Raw genomic sequence first — 18,394 nt, 5'->3', positions numbered from 1 at the left:
GCAGCAGCCGCACCAATACACATGCTCACAAATAGCAGGTTGGGCCAGCTGAAAGCTCCACTTTGAGAGCCATGGCTGGGGAGCAGCACAAAAACGTAGCCGGGCCCAAAACTTGGGAGGCAAAAGCTATTCGAGCGAAGCTTTCAAGCTGTTTCAAATCTTAAGCTTGAGCTTAAGGGTTGCCAGATTGGCGGGAAATAACGGTCTTTTGAATTCTGAGCTTATCAGTTTTTGAACTTAGCAACTGAGAACTAGGATATCGTATCTTAAGGTCTTCCAGGACTTTAATACTAATTTTTTGTAAAATCTAAACTGAATAACTACCCAAGCCATGAGCCTTTGCTCATGCAAAGCTCTAAAAATCCCCTGCAACTGCTTTTCAAATTCGAAAATCTCAAAACCCATTATTTTTAACCAAAGAATGAGCTATATTGAGGAGTGCTTTGCTGGGGCAGCCCAGGAGTTCCTCATTTGCATCACCATTCACAAGGCTGCCCATGTGGGGGTGCCCACCGGAGAGCTGTATGTACGGGTCAGCCTGGACAAAATGACCAAAAGCACCAAGGCCCAGCCCAATACCGAAAATCCATTCTTTAATGAGGTGGGTAGGATCTTCAGTAAACCACCATTATGATATTTAAACCTCTTTCCATCAGTACTTTGTCTTTGAGTTCCATTGCACCCTCACGGAGCTAATGCGGTTGACCATTCTCTTCGAACTGAAGAAGCACATGACCTACAAGAAGAACGTGGTGGTCGGAGAGCTCCTGGTGGATCTGCATAGTGTATGGAATCAACCCAATCATGGCTACTTCAAGAAGTGGGGTCGCTTGGAGGCACCTATCGGCGAAAACCAAAGCACGGATGCGAAAGTGGAGGCTCATGGGTATCTGCAACTTGATCTGGCCATTGTCTCCCAGCACAGTTCCCCGGTCAGTAGTTTAAGATCAGAGGAACAGGAAGCCCAGAATCTCAACAAATGGCCAGTGGATCGTGATTATGATGATATAGAGAAGTAGGTTCAGGTGCTATGTCTCTTAAAACAAGAGTTTATAATATACTCTCATTGTTTTTTTAGGAACCTCTTAACCAATGTGAACTCTTTCACTCCAAGCAACATCCGTTATTTCATCACCTTCTATCGGGGCTACCTTAACCGGCAGGGAAACTACTTAATTCAAGTATCGTTCGCCGGCTTCAATGTATCTGGCGCCCTGCATTGACTTATGTTTCCGTTCTTAAAGTATAGATTCCATCCTTTCAAGGGCAAAACGCCGATGACCAAGAATACAACTACGCCGGTGTGGAATCACGAGGTCAACTTCGCTTGGGTATATCCTTCGGTGGCGCAACGATTGCTCATCCTCGTCCTGTCCCATGAACATTTGCAGTGGAAGTGCGTGGCTGAGTTTGAACTATCCCTCGAGGAGATTGCCTTCAAGGGTGAGGTTACAGGAATCAATATTTTAAAATTCTTATTTTTTGTTATTTAGCAACCCCTGCATTGGGTCCCACCTACTTGCACTTCTATGATCCTTTGAATCCCATGGTCTATGTGGGTCGGGTGCTCATGGAAATTCGATCCGAGACCCTCCAAGAGCCAACACCCAGCCACAAATTGACCTCAAGAACTGTGTCAGGTTTGGATGAGTCTCGTTTTTGGCATGATGAAATATATCTTGTTGAGTTTCTTCCCCTAATGGGTCACCACATCCAGACGCCTGCCTCCAGCTACAAGATCTACGCAAAACTGGCCGAGCACTGTTCCAATGTCTTAGAAGGACAATTAAGGACGCCAACTGGTCGCTTTCGTACGAATATGCACTCCAAGAGCTTCCGGCGGGAGGTTCCTTTTAGATCCTGTACGTTCCGGGCTCGATTGCCGGATAATCGGGCCAAGTACGAGAGTGACTTCTTTATGCTGGAAATAACAAATTATATGGTAATTCCAGGAATATTTTCTCTTTTTAATAATAAACAATAATCATTATAATCAAATCTTTATTTCAGCGCTCTGAACTGGAAATCTTCAAGGTTTTTCAACTCAAGCACCCTCTGCAGGATGAGGACCAGGCCAAGTGCCTGAAGGCCATTATAGGCAATATTTTGACCAAGGTTAAGGAGGGCCTAGACGCCCATCGATTCGACCACGAGGTCCAGCCCCAGAGGACCACTTGGGACATCAACCGGCAACTCTACTTACTCGACTACTTCGCCAAGTTGCCCAACGAACTTGGTCAACTGAGGCAGAAGTTGCGCAGCTGTTTCCTGGAACACCTGGACGCCACCATTGTGGATGTGGTCAATGAGTTGCAGAGATTAGTGGGCGAAATCGCAGCTCTTTCGGGCATGGCTCGACTGCAGGACGAGTGGCCAGAGTTGGTGCTGTACCTGAGTGCAGGGGGCAAGGATTTGGGTGTTTGTCGTCTAAATGCCAAGCTATTTGTATACTTGACGAAGCAGCAGAGCAACACGAAGCAGGATACGCTTTGTTTCCGACTCAAGAGTTTCACCTTTAAGTCCACTAGTTGTAACCACACCTGTCCCAATTGCGGATGCACCACGGCCGTAGTCCTGGGATGCCTTGCCGTTGTGGTGGAGAGGGAACGGAAGGAATTTCTCAATACCATCAACAATGATTGGATTAGCCCTGAACCCATGGTGTGGCAATCGAATCCTGGACACACGAACTTTCTCTGCCATGTCTACATTCACCAGGCCAAAGTTCGACCGGGAGGTGAAAAGAAAAACATCTGCGACTCGCATGTGAGAGTCCTTTTTGCGGAACAGGCTGCGGAAACATACACATCGCCCGGTAGCCTGTCGCCCATCTGGAACGCCGTGATCACCTTTAACTCTTTGATGTTACCAGGAAGTGTGAATCTATATTTACGAAATCCTCCTTTGATTTCTTTGGAGTTCTACAACACGGAAAGGATCCTCTCGGACGATCTGGTGGGCATTGGCAATGTGGCACTGAGTGTAATCAGCGAGGACCAAGCCACCGACTCTAGTTGGAACGATACGACTGGTGGACTTGGTTGCTTCCTACGAAATACCGCCCAGAACTTGCAGCGCCTGAAGTACCTCACTCCACCTCCCTTGAAGTGGGTGCCGGTTGCTAGGAAGGGAACCGTCCAGGCGGAGGTCCTGATGTCTGCGGAGCTTATTGAAGTCTCAATGGATCCTGGAGACATGGAATTGAAGAAGGATCCAATTTTGGCCACTGGTATACCAGTAGATATCAGGCCTAATATGCAGAATTTCATGTAAGTATCGTATTTCGTATTTTATGGTCATTGATTGAAAGTCTATATCTTCGCCAAAACCCATTCGATTTAAAATTGGTCATGCCCATATCTCCAATATGCCAATTGGAGATGCAAATTTATATTAAATATGCCAATTTTCATCCGATTCCGATTCGTAGATCGATTCTCCATCGATGTGCATCAAAATCTAGAAACAAAATATTTTTTAGATTTCTTGTCAAAATTTCTGGGGGGTCTCCTCCAAAATGTATGGGAAGGACTATATGGGCCAGAGCCATGGCCATATCTTTGCCAATTTTCACCCGATTCTTGAGCGGAACACCGTAAATGATTTGTAGATCGATTCCCCATCGATGTGCATCAAAATCTAGAAACAAAATATTTTTTAGATTTCTTGTCAAAATTTCTGGGGGTCTCCTCCAAAATGTATGGGAAGGACTATATGGGCCAGAGCCATGGTCATATCTTTGCCCATTTTATCCGATGCGTGAGTGGAACACCTTAATCTAGGAAACAATAAGTTGCTTTTTTCTTCTCGTACAAATATTCTGTTTTTTCTCCAGCCTGGAGGTTTTCTTTGTGGGCTTACGAAACTATTCAAAAACCAGCATGAGCTCGGCTGGAAAGCGGAAAATCAAGGTGATGATGGGTGACTTAGTGCTATCCAGTGGGCCCTCGACTGCTCGAGTTCGCAATAGCATTAACTTTTTGGTGGCCTATAACTCTGGAGTGGTGGTCAGTGACTCTTTATTTTATTTAACCCTAAAATGTCCTAGTCCCCTTGCAGAGTCTGCCCGAACAGCAGGAGTATTGGCCAGCCATTATTGCCACCGATGTTCTGCTATCTGGCTTTAGCAGTGAGTCCACCTTGGGAGCTGCCCTCATACCCAACTCCTCCAGCTTCCTTCAACGCGATAAAACTATAAAGTGTGTCCCAAAAACCACATCTGGAGATGAATCTATTAAGGTAGGGGAGAATGAAGGCGAGGAGAAGGAAGACGAGGACGGTGATGAGCTGGAGTGGGAGGAGGTTGATGACACGCTTCCCACTCGGATAAGCAGCTGGTGGATGCGTTTTCTCTACGCTATAGGGCTGCGTCCAGCCCCCTATGCCAATCAACAGGCTTTAAGGTACGATCATGAGTTGGAGGACAAGGATCTGGTGGTGGAGAAGGAGTTCACTTGGTGGACCAAGTTCTACAATTCGATGTACTGGACTGCGGCGGAAATGTCGCACGAAAACAAGCACCGTTTGGTCATCTTCCCGGAGGAACTGGAAAAGCAGGCTCAGTTTGGATACCTTCAGGTGGGTTTTAAAAAAAAAAGTTTACATTTCATAGTCGCAACCTGATCCCTAGGATTGGGCAGTACCCGTTCAACTCGTTCATGGAGTCAAGTTCAAAAAACAGGCTCCCCCAAGGGAGGATATCTATGCCACCCTGAAGTTGCAACTTAAGCTAACTCCTTGCCAGTGCCCTGTACTGGAGGATCCTGGAGGTGGTGGCGATGGCATAGCCCGTCACTTCCCCAATCCCATTAATCCACGCAATCAGGCAGCCATCCACGCCCTGGGGGAAACCATAAAGTTGATTGTTAGGATTTACATAGTCCAAGGTGTGCAGATGCGACCTCGGGATGTGAGAGGCGACTCCGATGCCTACGTGAAGATATTCCTGGGGGGCAAGACCATGTCCGATCGGGCTCATTACTCTCCGAACCAAAGTAATCCGGTATTTGGTCGCTTCTTTGAGCTGGAAGCCTCGTTGCCGGGGGATAATATCCTACAGATCGTTGTGTACGACCATGACAAGTTCAAGGATGAGGTGATCGGACACACCACTATCGATTTGGAGGACCGCTGGAGAACCAGGCACCGAGCCACAGTGGGTCTGGCCAACGAGTATTCCCGGAGTGGTTACAATCACTGGCATGACTTGAGATTGCCCTCCGAGATTTTAGTGGATCTCTGCCAGAAACGTGGCATCCAACCACCTTATTACTATGGCAATGTTATTGAAGTGGATGGAATGCTCTTTGGGGATGAGACAGTGATTTCAAAGAGTGGGCTTCCATAATTTACATTTATTTATTTTAAACTATATTAATTTTTGCAGATGAGGAGCTCCAGGAGCGACTAAGCTTGGCAGTCCTCAAGAATTTGGACAAGCTGCCCTCCTTTGGCTATAAACTGATCCCAGAGCATGTGGAAACGCGTTCCCTTTGTCGAGATGATTATCCAAACGTGGAGCAGGTAAGTGTCTGAGTTAAAATAATACCTTAAGCTTTACGCAACTCAATGAAAAGAAAAGATAACTTACCTAACAAAAGGAATTTTCTGTCAAGAATGTTGAGTAAAGTTTGTTGGATAACAGTTTTAGGTTACTTAAAAATAATGATTATTTTTAATAAAGCTTTTTGCTTTCTATTCTTAACCTTACTCAATGTTATTTTATATTATCTATACAGCTTTGAAAGCTGTTGATAAAAATAGTACAATTATGTATCTTATTATATAAGTTATCTAATTACCATAAAAAAAATCAGAGACCTTGTATTGACAACCATATCAATTGATGTCAAATTTATTGATAATTGCCTGATAATAGAGTATACACAACTTTTTGGAAATGAAGTAAAAGGTCAAAGTTTTGTCTAAATATTATTCAAAAACCATATCGAAAAATTCCAGGGTAAGCTGCAGCTTTGGATTGAACTATTCGAATCGAACATCTATGTGCCCCAACCGATTGACATTACCCCAGTGCCCCCATCGGAATTCGAGGTTCGTGTTGTGGTTAAAAATCTGAAAGGCATACAGTTTGGGGACAAAAACATTTTCGGGAAACTAATGAGCGACATCTATGTAATTGGGTGAGTGTTTGGGATGGGGGGAAGGACCCTATTAACAGCAGGACACGAGTAGGACCATGTAAACGATATGCAATTACGAATATTTTCGCATACGAATTTTTGGCAGATGGTGCGAGGACGAGGACAAGCGCCAATCGACCGATATCCATTACCGCTCATTTGCTGGCGAGGCGTCCTTTAATTGGCGCATGGTCTTCGGCATGAAGTACTCCCCCAACGAGGACCTGGTGAGCTTAATCCTTGACCTTGCCTAATTGGTGGCTGTAACCAATACCCCAAGGATTTCATTACTTTACTAATTATGCAGAGGCTCCCATTATTAAAATTTTAATTTCTTCTGCAGATGGTTATCCGTCGGAAGGCCGGCTTGCTGGAGGAGATCGAATTCAAGAGGCCACCCGTGATTTACCTGCAGGTCTGGGATAAGGACATGATTACCAGAGATGAATACCTGGCTGCCTTCGAGCTGAATCTCTCCAATATGCCGCTGCCCTATCCCAGTGCCCACCTCTGCAAGCCGTATCCTCCGAAGAGGAAGCGCATCAATCTCTTCAAGCGCAAGGTCATCCAAGGCTGGTTTCCCATCCAGAACAATTCGAATCCCTCACTAAAAGTGGCCTCCAAAGATCAGAATGTGAGTGGGTGGGTGGTGGTGTTTCAGTGGCTTTTCGTCCTTCACCTTAAGGATATAATTTCAGGCCAAAATGCAGCTGCAGATAGAGGTCTGCACGGATGTGGAGGCTTCCAACCGGCCGGCAGGACGAGGCCAGGATCCACCAATGGCCTTGGAGCCACCATTGTAGGTGGCTTTATAGTTTAATTAATATTTTATATTAATTTTATTCGCCCCACAGCCGACCGGACACATCGTTCAATCCACTCACGCATCCCTGCAAATCCTTCCGGCATATCCTCTGGCCAGCCATCCGGAAATATGTGCTATGGACTGTGTTTATATTGATAATCATCCTCGGCTTAGTGTTTTTCTTTTCCAATTTACCCAGCAAGCTTATGGGTATTCCATTAGAGTGAATAGTTGTGTGTTATTTTTAGCGTTTTAATTGATTTTTGTGGTTTAAAGTTTTCCAATAAATTAGTTTATTCGTTTCTGCGTCATATCTGCGGCAATGGCTAATGAAATGGCTAATAGCCATCTTTAGTGTTCTCCAGGGGGGTTGAGAAAATTGTGGGGAAAATACTAAAGTGGCGAAGGGGACGCTAACCCCTATGGGGATCTATAAGCGTACTTATAAAGAGATATTATTAGCATTTTAAAGGAGTGCTTAAGAGGTTCAAGAGGTGACTATAAAATGGGTATTAAAGTGGAAGTTTTTATTTTATAAGAAAAGAGTGTACAAAAGCTATTGCCTTTTTAAAGAATCCAGCCTCATTTCCTAAATTTTTGGAAATAAAAGAAGGATCTCCTTTTACTAGTTTCTCCAGTTTACCTTGAACCTTACCTCGCTTTACAGTTCAAGTCCTTCCTGCCAAAAACTGTCTAATCAATATCCATTTTTGCTAGCCATTTTTGTTAGCCATTTTACATATGTATCTAGAACTGTCCTGACTATTTCACCATGTGGGTGACAATTCGCTAAAGTGCGACGAACATCCGTCGGGTGTTTGCAAATACTATATAAGTATGTATCTCTGTGCTGTATCTGTATCTGCATTGTATCTGTATCTCTTCGATTAGGACTAGCTGCTAATGGCGGCACCCTCGCGACAAAGTGACGAAAGGCTGGCGGGGCAATTTTTTTATCAGGACCGCCCCGAACCAGTCAGAACCGTTCCGGACGACTTACAGGGCCCAAAGGCCAAAGGCGTTCAGTTGGTGTCCAGCTATCGGGGCTGTCGGTACGAAAATCACTCAGCAGGAAACTGGAAAACTCCCACGCCACACTTTTTGCCATTCGACAAAGGTGCTAATTAAGTTTTATAATTAAACCGTCAGTCCATCACCGGAAAGACTGCAACTTAAAAGCATAATTGCCGTAGTTGGTGTTTCATTCATTTTGTTTTCCAAGGAGAGTTGAGAGTCGCGAGTCCTTGCTATCGCCCTTGTAGTGCTTCCTCTCGGGCGTATCTGTAAGGATCGAGAGTGAAACATATGGCCACTAGCCTTAAATGCGGTTAAACTCAGTGCAAAAATTTTCGGAAAATTCCTGCTGCTGTCGCAGTTGTGCCTGTTCCGTGTGCTCAGTCTTAGTTTTGGCGGAAATCAAAATCAAGTTCAAGTTTTTCAAATTTAAAGTCGACTGAAGATGTAAGTGCATCGTCCTAATTCGCCGCCAGAAGCTTAAACAAGGAATCTACAGTGCAAGACAAATCGAAGAAGGAGCGAAAACAACAAAGGATTTCAATAAAAAGGTAGGAGAATAACCTCTTTGAAAAATAGCTAAGGGAGTACCTAAATATTACCTTTTATTATCGTCGAAAAACTGCTAGAAAAAATCGTAAAAACACCCATGTAACCCCTCGTTTAGGGTCACTTCTTAATTAAGGGATTTGTTGACCCACCGACTGGTGACGAGTGATGTTTGTTTTAATATTTGCCGACGAGCAGCACTTAGCTTAATCGAATGCCTCGAATTTCGTCAACTCATCTACCAGAAACCCGACTGGGAAGCAATCAGAGTTTCCTCCTGGGTCCAAAATTTCATTAGTCCGAGTAAGCAGCGCCAAATCGAGGCCCAAATCGAGGATATATATCTCTGCAATTTAATTATGGCATAAAGAAGCTACCTATAAAGTTATACGCAAATTACTTTTACGTTGCAGTTCGAATTCTTTGCTCGGTAGAAACAGTTTTAGAAATGGGCCGTCCGGAAGTCGAGTAAGTCTGGATTTTAGCCTAGAGGCTTGTCTTTTACACAATTATGGAAATTCGGTCTAGAGTGGCGAAAATAAACAAGCCATTAATTAGACACTTTCAGTTAATGGGCTAAAAGAATGGAGTTCGATTCCCTGGGGCGGTCACTGGGCTAAATGGAAAAATGACAAACGGCCATTGACTCGACGGCTCAACGTTGTGTCACACTTACATACTGTACCAGTGGCACTCTCTCCGCTTAGAGAGCGTGTAAATTGGCCCAGGTCCAAGGGTTAGTTCACAGTTAGCCCTAGTTACAGTCATCGTTCTGTCGCCGCCCGGCGCAGTCGTCCCTCGTCCTCGCCCTCGTCCTCGAGGCTTTATCTTCATCCCACTCGAGATATCGTGTGACAGACGGGTTATCTAAATTGGTTTCCTGTCAGAACCAAAGCAAACCGTTTAGTGCTATCAATATCTAATTAGCCCACTGATTGTGCTGCTCGATTCTGGGATAGGGATTGCGAAATAATCTGGCTCCAACCGGCTCTAACCAATCCCATTTTCCACCATTTGCAGTCGCACTTCGCGGCCCTTTACGATTACAGCAGCGGCCACAGACCGAGCGGAGCGTCAGGTAAGCGGTTCCAGACTGGAGATGCCCAAGCTGTGGAACGGATCCTACGGCAGCCAGTGCGGCTCCCTGCCGTCCCCGGACCAACACCTGATGGAGTCCCAGCCCAAGTTTCTGCCCAAGCAGCGCAGCAGCAGCAGCGGCAATGGCAGCGTCAATGGCAGCGGGAGCAACAGTCGCAATAGCAAGGTGAGTGTCCCTAAAGGATATGGCAGGTACAGGAGAGTGGGATAGGATGGCAGTAAGATCTATTTCTGTTCTTTAGAATCTTTATTGATAGAACTGTTTATAAGCTATTAGCTATAACGAAGCAAAAAAAAGGACAAATATATAACTCATACGCAGTGTTTTCAAAATGACTCCATTAATTACTCATACGCCATGTTGCCTTCTTTCTAGTAACAAGATCTTAGATATATAAGATCGTGAATCAATAAACCCACTTCTAGTACTTTTCTTAATTATGTTTTAAAAATAAATTTATAACAAATTATACATTATATTTCAGTATGGTTTAATCTCTTTGATAATCGAGCGCAGTACGGGTCTCAAGCGTATGGAAATCGATGGCGATGATGTGGACACACCGCTGGAGGCCATCCTGCCGGCCGAACCGCCGGCGGAACAGGTCTGTCTATTGCGTGACAGCCCCTTCAGGATATTGCGGGTGAGTTAATCCGTTAGATGGATACCCGGGCGGGTCGCAATTCTCCAAAGTGATAAACCATGGCTGCTCCCCAGGCGAGAGCAGCGACAAATGCCGTCCGATCGGACATGTGTAGGTTCTAGAAAAGAACAGAGTTTCCCTTGTAGGCAGTTCAATGGCTTCTGGGCCTGGCTAACGATGCCTGCAATATCCAGCCAATTAGGTTTTACGTAAAAACGTTAGACAGTGGCTAGGTTATGCACCCAAAAGGACATCAGCTGGCCGGGACAGCGCAACAAGTCCGGTTGCGATTGAAATGGAATAACAAAAATTGACTGGCAAATTGAAAGCGAATCCCGAAGTGGGTCCTGTCAGCCGAACAGGACTCCTTTGGCCGACGACAAGGCCGAGGACTATAAAAGGACGAACGCAACAGCCGAGATTTCAGTCTTGTGGCTGTTTGCAAGTGGATCTCGTAGTTTTTGCGAAAAAATCATGTTGACTTGGATACAAAATCAGTGGCAAAGCAATTCAATTTGTGACATCTTCTGCGGCTGCCTAACTCAATAATGATTTATGAAAGTTACTTCAAGAAATGTCAATAAATAACCCGAAGCAATGAACTAGATTTCGGAGAATAAAACAAAGTGTCGGCATTTTAAGACTTGATATAAGTGAAATCTATGTTTTAAAAGCTTAAACAGAATATTTTTTTAAAAATATTTGAAATAACTTTTAACCATAAATATTTAAAAGACAAGAACCTTAAACATATCGACAGAAAAGTAATCCTTTTTACAGACGGCTCACAAATAATAATAAATCATAGCTGACTTCATAAATCAAACGAACGCATATGGAAAACATATCAAAGAGCCAATAAACCAGAGCTCTCGCATCTTCCTAGACCGTCGAGCAATTAAATTTTATCCGTAAAATAAACACTCCGATGGAATTAAAGTGACCCGGAGTGGTTTGTGCCGTAACGATGTCCTCGGGCGATAAGGATACACCGAAACGGGAAGTGCTCATCAGCCCGCTACGCTACTTGATTAGTGGCTGTGCCCGTGGAGCTGAGTTGAATGCAATGGCGCCTCTTAACCTGTCCAACAAATGGGCCCGCATCCTGCGTATGTCCTCCGCCCCAAAGATCCAAATCGATGACTTTCTCCAGGTAAAACTACTGCTCGGAGTAAAGTGATTAAATATAATTCGAGGGGACGATGAAAGTTTCTTTTTAATTCGTTTTATTTTGCTGCCGTTGTTAGGAATTTCTTTTTGAGAAAGATTTCCCAAGAATGATATCCTTCTAGGAGAACAACAAACAAGGTTAGATTGAAAACAGAGCGAAGGAAATGAAATGTCTTAATTGGAAGAACTCGTTTATGATTAAAAATCTATTGACATTTGTAGGGGACAGTTGTTTCGTACTTTCTTAGCTTAGCTCTTAACGACTGAAATTGCAAATTCCAGGAGCAGGAGTCCTTTTTTGTTAACTAGTTTTTTGCTATCACCTTTTTTGAGTTCAACACGCGCCGTTTATTTGCAGGACATTTAGTGCACAGAGAAAATATCTTAATAAATAAACTTTTAATTATTATATTTATTAAATTTATTAAGAATATTCTCTAGAGTTGGAAGATGGATTATATAATATAGACTCTTCTGTGTCTTTTATTATTTAATCTTAATAATAATTTTTTAAAGTGCTTTTAAAACAAACACCTTGGCGCATCCTTATTGAGGTTTTCGCCAACTAAGACACCTGTTTTGCCATTTCATTAACAGGCCGCCGAGTCCGGAAACCTGGACGACTTCAAGCGCTTGTTCATGGCGGACAATACACGGATCTCTCTAAAGGACGGAAAAGGACGAACGGCTGCCCATCAGGCGGCGGCTCGTAATCGGGTTAACATTTTGCGCTATATTCGCGACCAGCACGGCGGTAAGTCCGGGGTTTTGGCCATTAACCGATGGCTCATAATGTGAGTGTTGATTTACAGACTTTAATGCCAAGGATAATGCCGGAAACACCCCGCTCCACATTGCGGTGGAAAGCGATGCCTACGAGGCCCTCGACTACCTACTGTCCATGTAAGTCACGGTTAATTTGGCTCTCAACTTAGTAGCTAAGCCTGGAAAATATTTACAGTCCAGTGGATACGGGAGTCCTCAACGAAAAGAAACAGGCACCCGTGCACCTGGCCACCGAGCTCAACAAGGTGAAGAGTCTCCGGGTGATGGGTCAGTACCGGAACGTCATCGATATACAGCAGGGCGGGGAACACGGCCGGACGGCTCTCCATTTGGCGGCGATTTACGATCATGAAGAGTGCGCTCGCATCCTGGTAAGTGGTGTGAGTCATTGCCAATCGTTTCATGTAATTATTTTTACTTTTAGATTTTCGTTTGGTATTTACTCATGCATTTTATTTGCATTTTGATAGCCAATTGGACCATATCAGAATCACCATTAATCAATTTCAAATACCTCATATCCATCCGAACCCACACACAGACACACTTACCCGTAAACCCGAACTACCCTATCCCTGTAAAGATTAATTTATCATAGAGAACGCCAGCAGAAAGGTTTGTATTCTCAGTAGCGATTTTGTTTTGCCTGCCCAGAAATGTATGCTATGATTTTCCGTGTAGGGGCCGTGTGTATGTGTGTGACGGCGTATTATAGTATTAGTATATCAGTATATTAAATATGTATATGTTTATCCCGTTCTGTAACTCGTTGTATCTTGCAGATAACCGAGTTCGATGCATGTCCTCGTAAGCCTTGTAACAACGGTTATTATCCCATACACGAAGCGGCTAAGAATGCCAGCTCCAAGACAATGGAGGTCTTCTTCCAGGCAAGTTATTAATATAATAGTTCCTGTAGTGAAATAATCATGTAGATTTCTAGTAGCTGAGTTGCATGCAATCGCTTATCTTTGCCATGTCATCCTGGCTTTGATCTCATTGTGTCGAGTCCGAACTTAAATCCCCTTTGGACCTCTGACCAAGTCCTTATTGTATCTCTGCTCCTTCTTACATTCTTTTTGAACCTTTCAGTTTCAGTTTGAGTTTATTTTTATTTGCCTGCCACGCTGGAAGTTGCGTTGCCAGAATCCCCTTTAAAAAGTATCGAATTTGTGCCTTTCTGGTGACTGGGAATTATAGCCATCATCTATGACGCAAGCCTTCTGCGAAAAAATATCAAATGTTGGCCCAGTCAGGCCGGGTCGGACGTTGACTTTCCAAGGGACCGGATTGTTTGGTCTGGCCGTTTGGGGAATTTAATTCTAATGTTTTACTTTTTCTAATGAAAAGGAAGTTTTCGAAAAATGCAAATAATAATATATATTTTTATTAAATATTAAGTTCATCAAGCAAAAACATAGAAATTTCTAGGGCTTATGAGTGGATTATGATGTTTAGTTTTTTTAAGAAATAATAATCTTAAAGCCAGCTTTCGGACCTAACTATTATTTCTTTTTCTAAAGATTTCCCTTGACCTCCGAAACTTTAACGTTATAATCACAATCACTGCCGATTTAATTTCCTATAAAATCTTTTCAGTGGGGCGAGCAGCGTGGATGCACCCGCGAGGAGATGATATCCTTCTACGACTCCGAGGGCAATGTGCCGCTGCACTCGGCGGTGCACGGCGGCGACATCAAGGCTGTGGAGCTGTGCCTCAAGTCCGGCGCCAAGATATCCACTCAGCAACACGATCTCTCCACGCCAGTGCACCTGGCCTGTGCCCAGGTAAGAGAGCTGTTTTTCCTCGTCCTTTGGCAGCGCTTAACTGTCAACACTTGCCTTGTCAGTACAAGGACTCATATTTCCACCATAAGCAAAGTCAGTAAGTGACTTTGTTTGGTCAGTAAGTGAGAGGAGAACAGCGTTAAATCCTGGACACGTGGGTGGGTTGGGCCGAGTCCTGCGTATATTTTACTTCCATTTGCTCGCTGGTGTCCTGGGCTGACTTGACTTTAATTTGACAAATTCATATGCAAATTTCCACCAAGCCGAACGTGACTCTGCTACTGGCAAAACAAAAAACGTCCCCTGTTCTCCACAATGTTGTGTAACTTTGTCACGGGTGAATGAATTTGGCTTGTGTTTGTTTGCACTTCTAGTTCCGTTTCCATTTCCGATTTCCTGTTTTCTTTATTTCCAGGGGGCCATCGAAATTGTCAAGTTAATGTTTGAAATGCAGCCCTTGGAGAAACGCATCTGTTTGAGCTGCACGGATGTGCAGAAGATGACGCCGCTGCACTGCGCCTCCATGTTCGACCATCCGGACATAGTGTCCTACTTGGTGGCCGAGGGGGCCGATATAAATGCTTTGGACAAGGAGCATCGATCTCCTCTGCTTCTGGCCGCATCCCGAAGTGGCTGGAAAACAGGTAAGTCCTTTCTCCTTTAATGTCTATCAATTAATTATAACTTGGTTTATTAGTTCACTTGCTCATCCGGCTGGGAGCCTGTATCAGCGTGAAGGATGCCGCTGCCCGTAATGTCCTACACTTTGTTATTATGAATGGCGGGCGGCTCACAGATTTCGCCGAGCAGGTGGCCAATTGTCAGACCCACGCCCAGCTGCAGTTGCTCCTCAACGAGAAGGACAGCATGGGCTGTTCCCCGCTGCACTATGCCAGTCGGGACGGTCATATACGATCTCTCGAGAATCTCATCCGCCTGGGGGCTTGCATTAATCTCAAGAACAACAATAACGAGAGCCCCTTGCACTTTGCCGCTCGCTTCGGAAGGTACAACACTGTCCGCCAGTTACTAGACTCCGAGAAGGGATCCTTTATCATAAACGAAAGCGATGGAGCTGGAATGACGCCACTGCACATTGCCTCTCAACAGGGTCATACCCGAGTGGTGCAGTTGCTTCTCAACCGCGGAGCCTTGCTCCACCGAGATCATACTGGTCGGAATCCTCTCCAGCTGGCCGCCATGTCGGGCTATACCGAGACCATAGAGCTCTTGCACTCGGTGCACTCACATCTTCTGGATCAGGTGGACAAGGATGGGGTGGGTGCTTCCTCTATCTTACTCATCCAAAGAGAAAACTCTTAAGACTCCCAATTTTTTAGAACACCGCTCTCCACTTGGCCACCATGGAGAACAAGCCGCATGCCATCTCCGTCTTAATGTCCATGGGCTGCAAGTTGGTCTACAATGTCCTGGACATGAGTGCCATCGACTATGCCATCTACTACAAGTACCCGGAGGCCGCCCTGGCCATGGTGACGCACGAGGAGAGGGCCAATGAGGTGATGGCCCTGCGCTCGGATAAGCATCCTTGTGTTACCCTAGCTCTAATCGCATCCATGCCGAAGGTCTTCGAGGCCGTTCAGGACAAGTGCATCACTAAGGCCAACTGCAAGAAGGATTCGAAGAGTTTCTACGTAAGTTTTGGGGGTTCCTTATAGCCAGAAATATCACTTCATAATTCACATCGAAAGTTAATCTTTTTCAACCGACATATATATATAATTTCCAAAACCAGATCAAGTACTCATTCGCGTTCTTGCAATGCCCATTTATGTTTGCCAAGATCGACGAGAAAACCGGAGAGTCCATTGCGACCACGAATCCTATTCCGTTGCCAGCATTGAATGTAAGATATAGGATATCGGATCTAGATCCTTTAAGAGAACTGTTGCATGGTTGAGTGTTGTTTTTTTTTACCTCAAAAGGCGATACATGATGTGATAATGAAGGACATAGGTCATAGAAAATCCCTCGCGACTTAGTTTTGAGTTTAAAGATGATAGGGTTAGGTCACTACATCCTTAACATCCCAGGCATTAAACATAACATCCTAAAACACAGTTAAATATATGAAAAACCTAATTAATTACCTATCCAGATCAAGTATTCGTTTTGGCCATATCAAAAGACACCCGAACAAATCGAGGAAAAACGCATAGAGTTCAATGACCCCAAGTGGCGACCTGCGCCCCTGGCCGTGGTGAACGTGAGTCCTTCGAACTCTTATTCGCTTAAAGACGCGTTTGCAATTGTGTATCGTCCTCCAAGCCAAGAACTAACCTACCAACCACTCACTGTACTTTGCTTTTGTGTCTATATGTGGAGTACTTAACCAAAAATAAGATCACTAAAATGTATATACTTTGATTTCTGGGGGATAGACTATGGTAACCCATGGCCGGGTGGAGCTGCTGGCCCATCCTCTCAGCCAGAAGTATCTACAGATGAAGTGGAACTCCTACGGCAAATACTTTCATCTGGCCAACCTGCTGATCTACTCAATATTCCTGGTTTTCGTGACCATCTACTCCTCGCTGATGATGAACCATATCGAGCTAAGGGCCGGATCCAACAGTACAATGACTCGCTACTGCAATATGGGGTAGGTTTCCTTGAATTTATTTTAAAAACCATGTATAAGAAGTAAACATACAACCTTTCAGTTGGGATGAGCTGACCCGGAATCTCTCCCAAAATCCCTCGGTGGCTTCTCAAATTCGATTGGATTCCTGCGAGGAGCGCATCAAACGCACCACTTGCATCCTGTTTTGTGCCGTGGTCATTGTCGTCTATATCCTGCTCAACTCTATGAGAGAAATCTTGCAGATCTATCAACAAAAGCTACACTATATCCTTGAGACGGTCAATTTGATATCCTGGGTCCTGTACATCTCGGCTTTGGTGATGGTTGCTCCTGCTTTTCAGCCGGATGGAGCCATCAATACCATTCATTATTCGGCAGCTTCGATAGCTGTATTTCTGTCCTGGTTCCGACTCTTGTTATTCCTTCAGCGTTTCGACCAGGTGGGCATCTACGTGGTCATGTTCCTGGAAATCCTGCAGACGTTGATCAAGGTGCTGATGGTATTCTCCATACTGATTATTGCCTTTGGCCTGGCTTTCTATATACTGCTTTCAAAGGTGGGTTATTTCGAAGATTAGACTTCTTTTCTTGAATCTATATCGTATATCTTCTGCCCTTTCCTTTGCAGATCATTGACCCCCAGCCGAATCACTTGTCCTTCTCAAATATACCCATGTCCTTGCTGCGAACTTTCTCCATGATGTTGGGCGAACTGGACTTTGTGGGAACTTATGTCAACACCTATTATCGCGATCAGTTGAAGGTGCCCATGACCTCCTTCTTGATTTTAAGTAAGTTTTCAGACCAAGATACTCCTTCCAGGATACGATAAAATCTTATCCTTTTTAAGGTGTGTTTATGATCCTCATGCCCATTCTCCTGATGAACTTGCTCATCGGTTTGGCCGTTGGCGATATCGAATCTGTTCGCCGCAATGCCCAGCTCAAGAGGCTGGCCATGCAAGTGGTCCTCCACACTGAGCTGGAGAGGAAGCTGCCCCATGTCTGGTTGCAGAGAGTGGACAAGATGGAGCTCATCGAGTACCCCAATGAGACAAAGTGCAAGCTCGGCTTTTGTGACTTCATACTGCGGAAGTGGTTCTCGAATCCTTTTACCGATGATTGTAAGTTACTCAAGGATATCCTTTGGAAGGAAGTACTAACCTTTACCCATTCCAGCCTCCATGGACGCCATATCCTTTGACAACAACGACGACTATATCAACGCAGAGCTGGAGCGGCAAAGGCGCAAGTTGCGCGACATCAGTCGCATGCTGGAGCAGCAGCACCAGCTGGTCCGGCTCATTGTCCAGAAGATGGAGATCAAAACGGAGGCCGACGATGTGGACGAGGGCATATCCCCCAACGAACTAAGATCCGTGGTGGGTCTGGGATCCGCAGGTGGTAATCGATGGAATTCGCCACGAATCCGTAACAAACTACGGGCCGCTTTGAGTTTCAACAAGAGCATGTAGATCCTGTAGAAGGATCCTGGTTTATAACCCAAAATCTGTAGCAAAATGTTTCGTAATTGAATCTATCTATATGTGTGTGCAACAATATATATTGTCCCTTTAGGTGTGTGCGTGTGCGTGCGAGGTCCTGAAAGGAATGTACAACGAATTTATAGGCAAGGACATGGAGCATTTTTTTTGACGGAATTCACCAGATCTATTAGTAGTTTCTAAAACCACCTATTTAATGATTTGCTGTATTTTCAAATATCTCTACAAATAAAACGCGTTTATCTAGACAAGATATCCGAGTTTCTATGGAATAAAGTCAAGTCCTGG

The 18,394-nt window shown here is 44.6% G+C and overlaps 2 protein-coding genes across 7 annotated transcripts; both read left to right on the top strand.

Moving 5' to 3' along the window:
• Positions 1-325: 325 nt before the first annotated feature.
• On the top strand, positions 326-7,261 carry LOC6493017 (otoferlin). Of its 5 annotated transcripts, none has more exons than XM_014908700.3 (15): positions 326-601; positions 657-1,015; positions 1,079-1,181; positions 1,245-1,443; positions 1,494-1,942; positions 2,011-3,269; positions 3,836-4,007; positions 4,060-4,578; positions 4,631-5,333; positions 5,387-5,523; positions 5,962-6,143; positions 6,250-6,370; positions 6,487-6,777; positions 6,842-6,942; positions 6,998-7,261. In XM_014908700.3, exons 1-15 carry the CDS (start codon positions 332-334, stop codon positions 7,173-7,175), a joined length of 5,043 nt encoding a protein of 1,680 aa, XP_014764186.2. In that variant the 5' UTR covers positions 326-331; the 3' UTR covers positions 7,176-7,261. The 5 variants fall into 5 exon arrangements, with proteins under 5 accessions (XP_014764186.2, XP_001956861.3, XP_032309963.1 ...); XM_001956825.4 differs by having other exon boundaries at positions 1,079-1,202; positions 1,266-1,443; XM_032454072.2 differs by lacking the exons at positions 326-601; positions 657-1,015 and having other exon boundaries at positions 1,161-1,181; positions 1,250-1,443.
• Positions 7,262-7,977: 716 nt separating this feature from the next.
• On the top strand, positions 7,978-18,365 carry LOC6493018 (transient receptor potential cation channel subfamily A member 1). Of its 2 annotated transcripts, XM_014908703.3 has the most exons (17): positions 7,978-8,513; positions 9,532-9,775; positions 10,095-10,253; positions 12,021-12,177; positions 12,236-12,326; positions 12,385-12,580; positions 12,992-13,099; positions 13,809-13,997; positions 14,413-14,641; positions 14,695-15,275; positions 15,338-15,652; positions 16,117-16,224; positions 16,400-16,620; positions 16,682-17,159; positions 17,231-17,393; positions 17,453-17,725; positions 17,781-18,365. In XM_014908703.3, the coding sequence occupies exons 2-17, from the start codon at positions 9,611-9,613 to the stop codon at positions 18,074-18,076; spliced, it is 3,729 nt and encodes a 1,242-aa protein (XP_014764189.2). In that variant the 5' UTR covers positions 7,978-8,513; positions 9,532-9,610; the 3' UTR covers positions 18,077-18,365. The 2 variants fall into 2 exon arrangements, with proteins under 2 accessions (XP_014764189.2, XP_001956862.3); XM_001956826.4 differs by lacking the exons at positions 7,978-8,513; positions 9,532-9,775; positions 10,095-10,253 and adding an exon at positions 11,206-11,406.
• The last annotated feature ends 29 nt before the right edge of the window (positions 18,366-18,394 follow it).

Source organism: Drosophila ananassae, chromosome 2R, assembly GCF_017639315.1.
Source record: "Drosophila ananassae strain 14024-0371.13 chromosome 2R, ASM1763931v2, whole genome shotgun sequence".
Lineage (NCBI taxonomy): Eukaryota > Metazoa > Arthropoda > Insecta > Diptera > Drosophilidae > Drosophila > Drosophila ananassae.
Note: the sequence above shows the minus strand (reverse complement) of the source record. Positions and strands in the feature narration are given on the sequence as shown.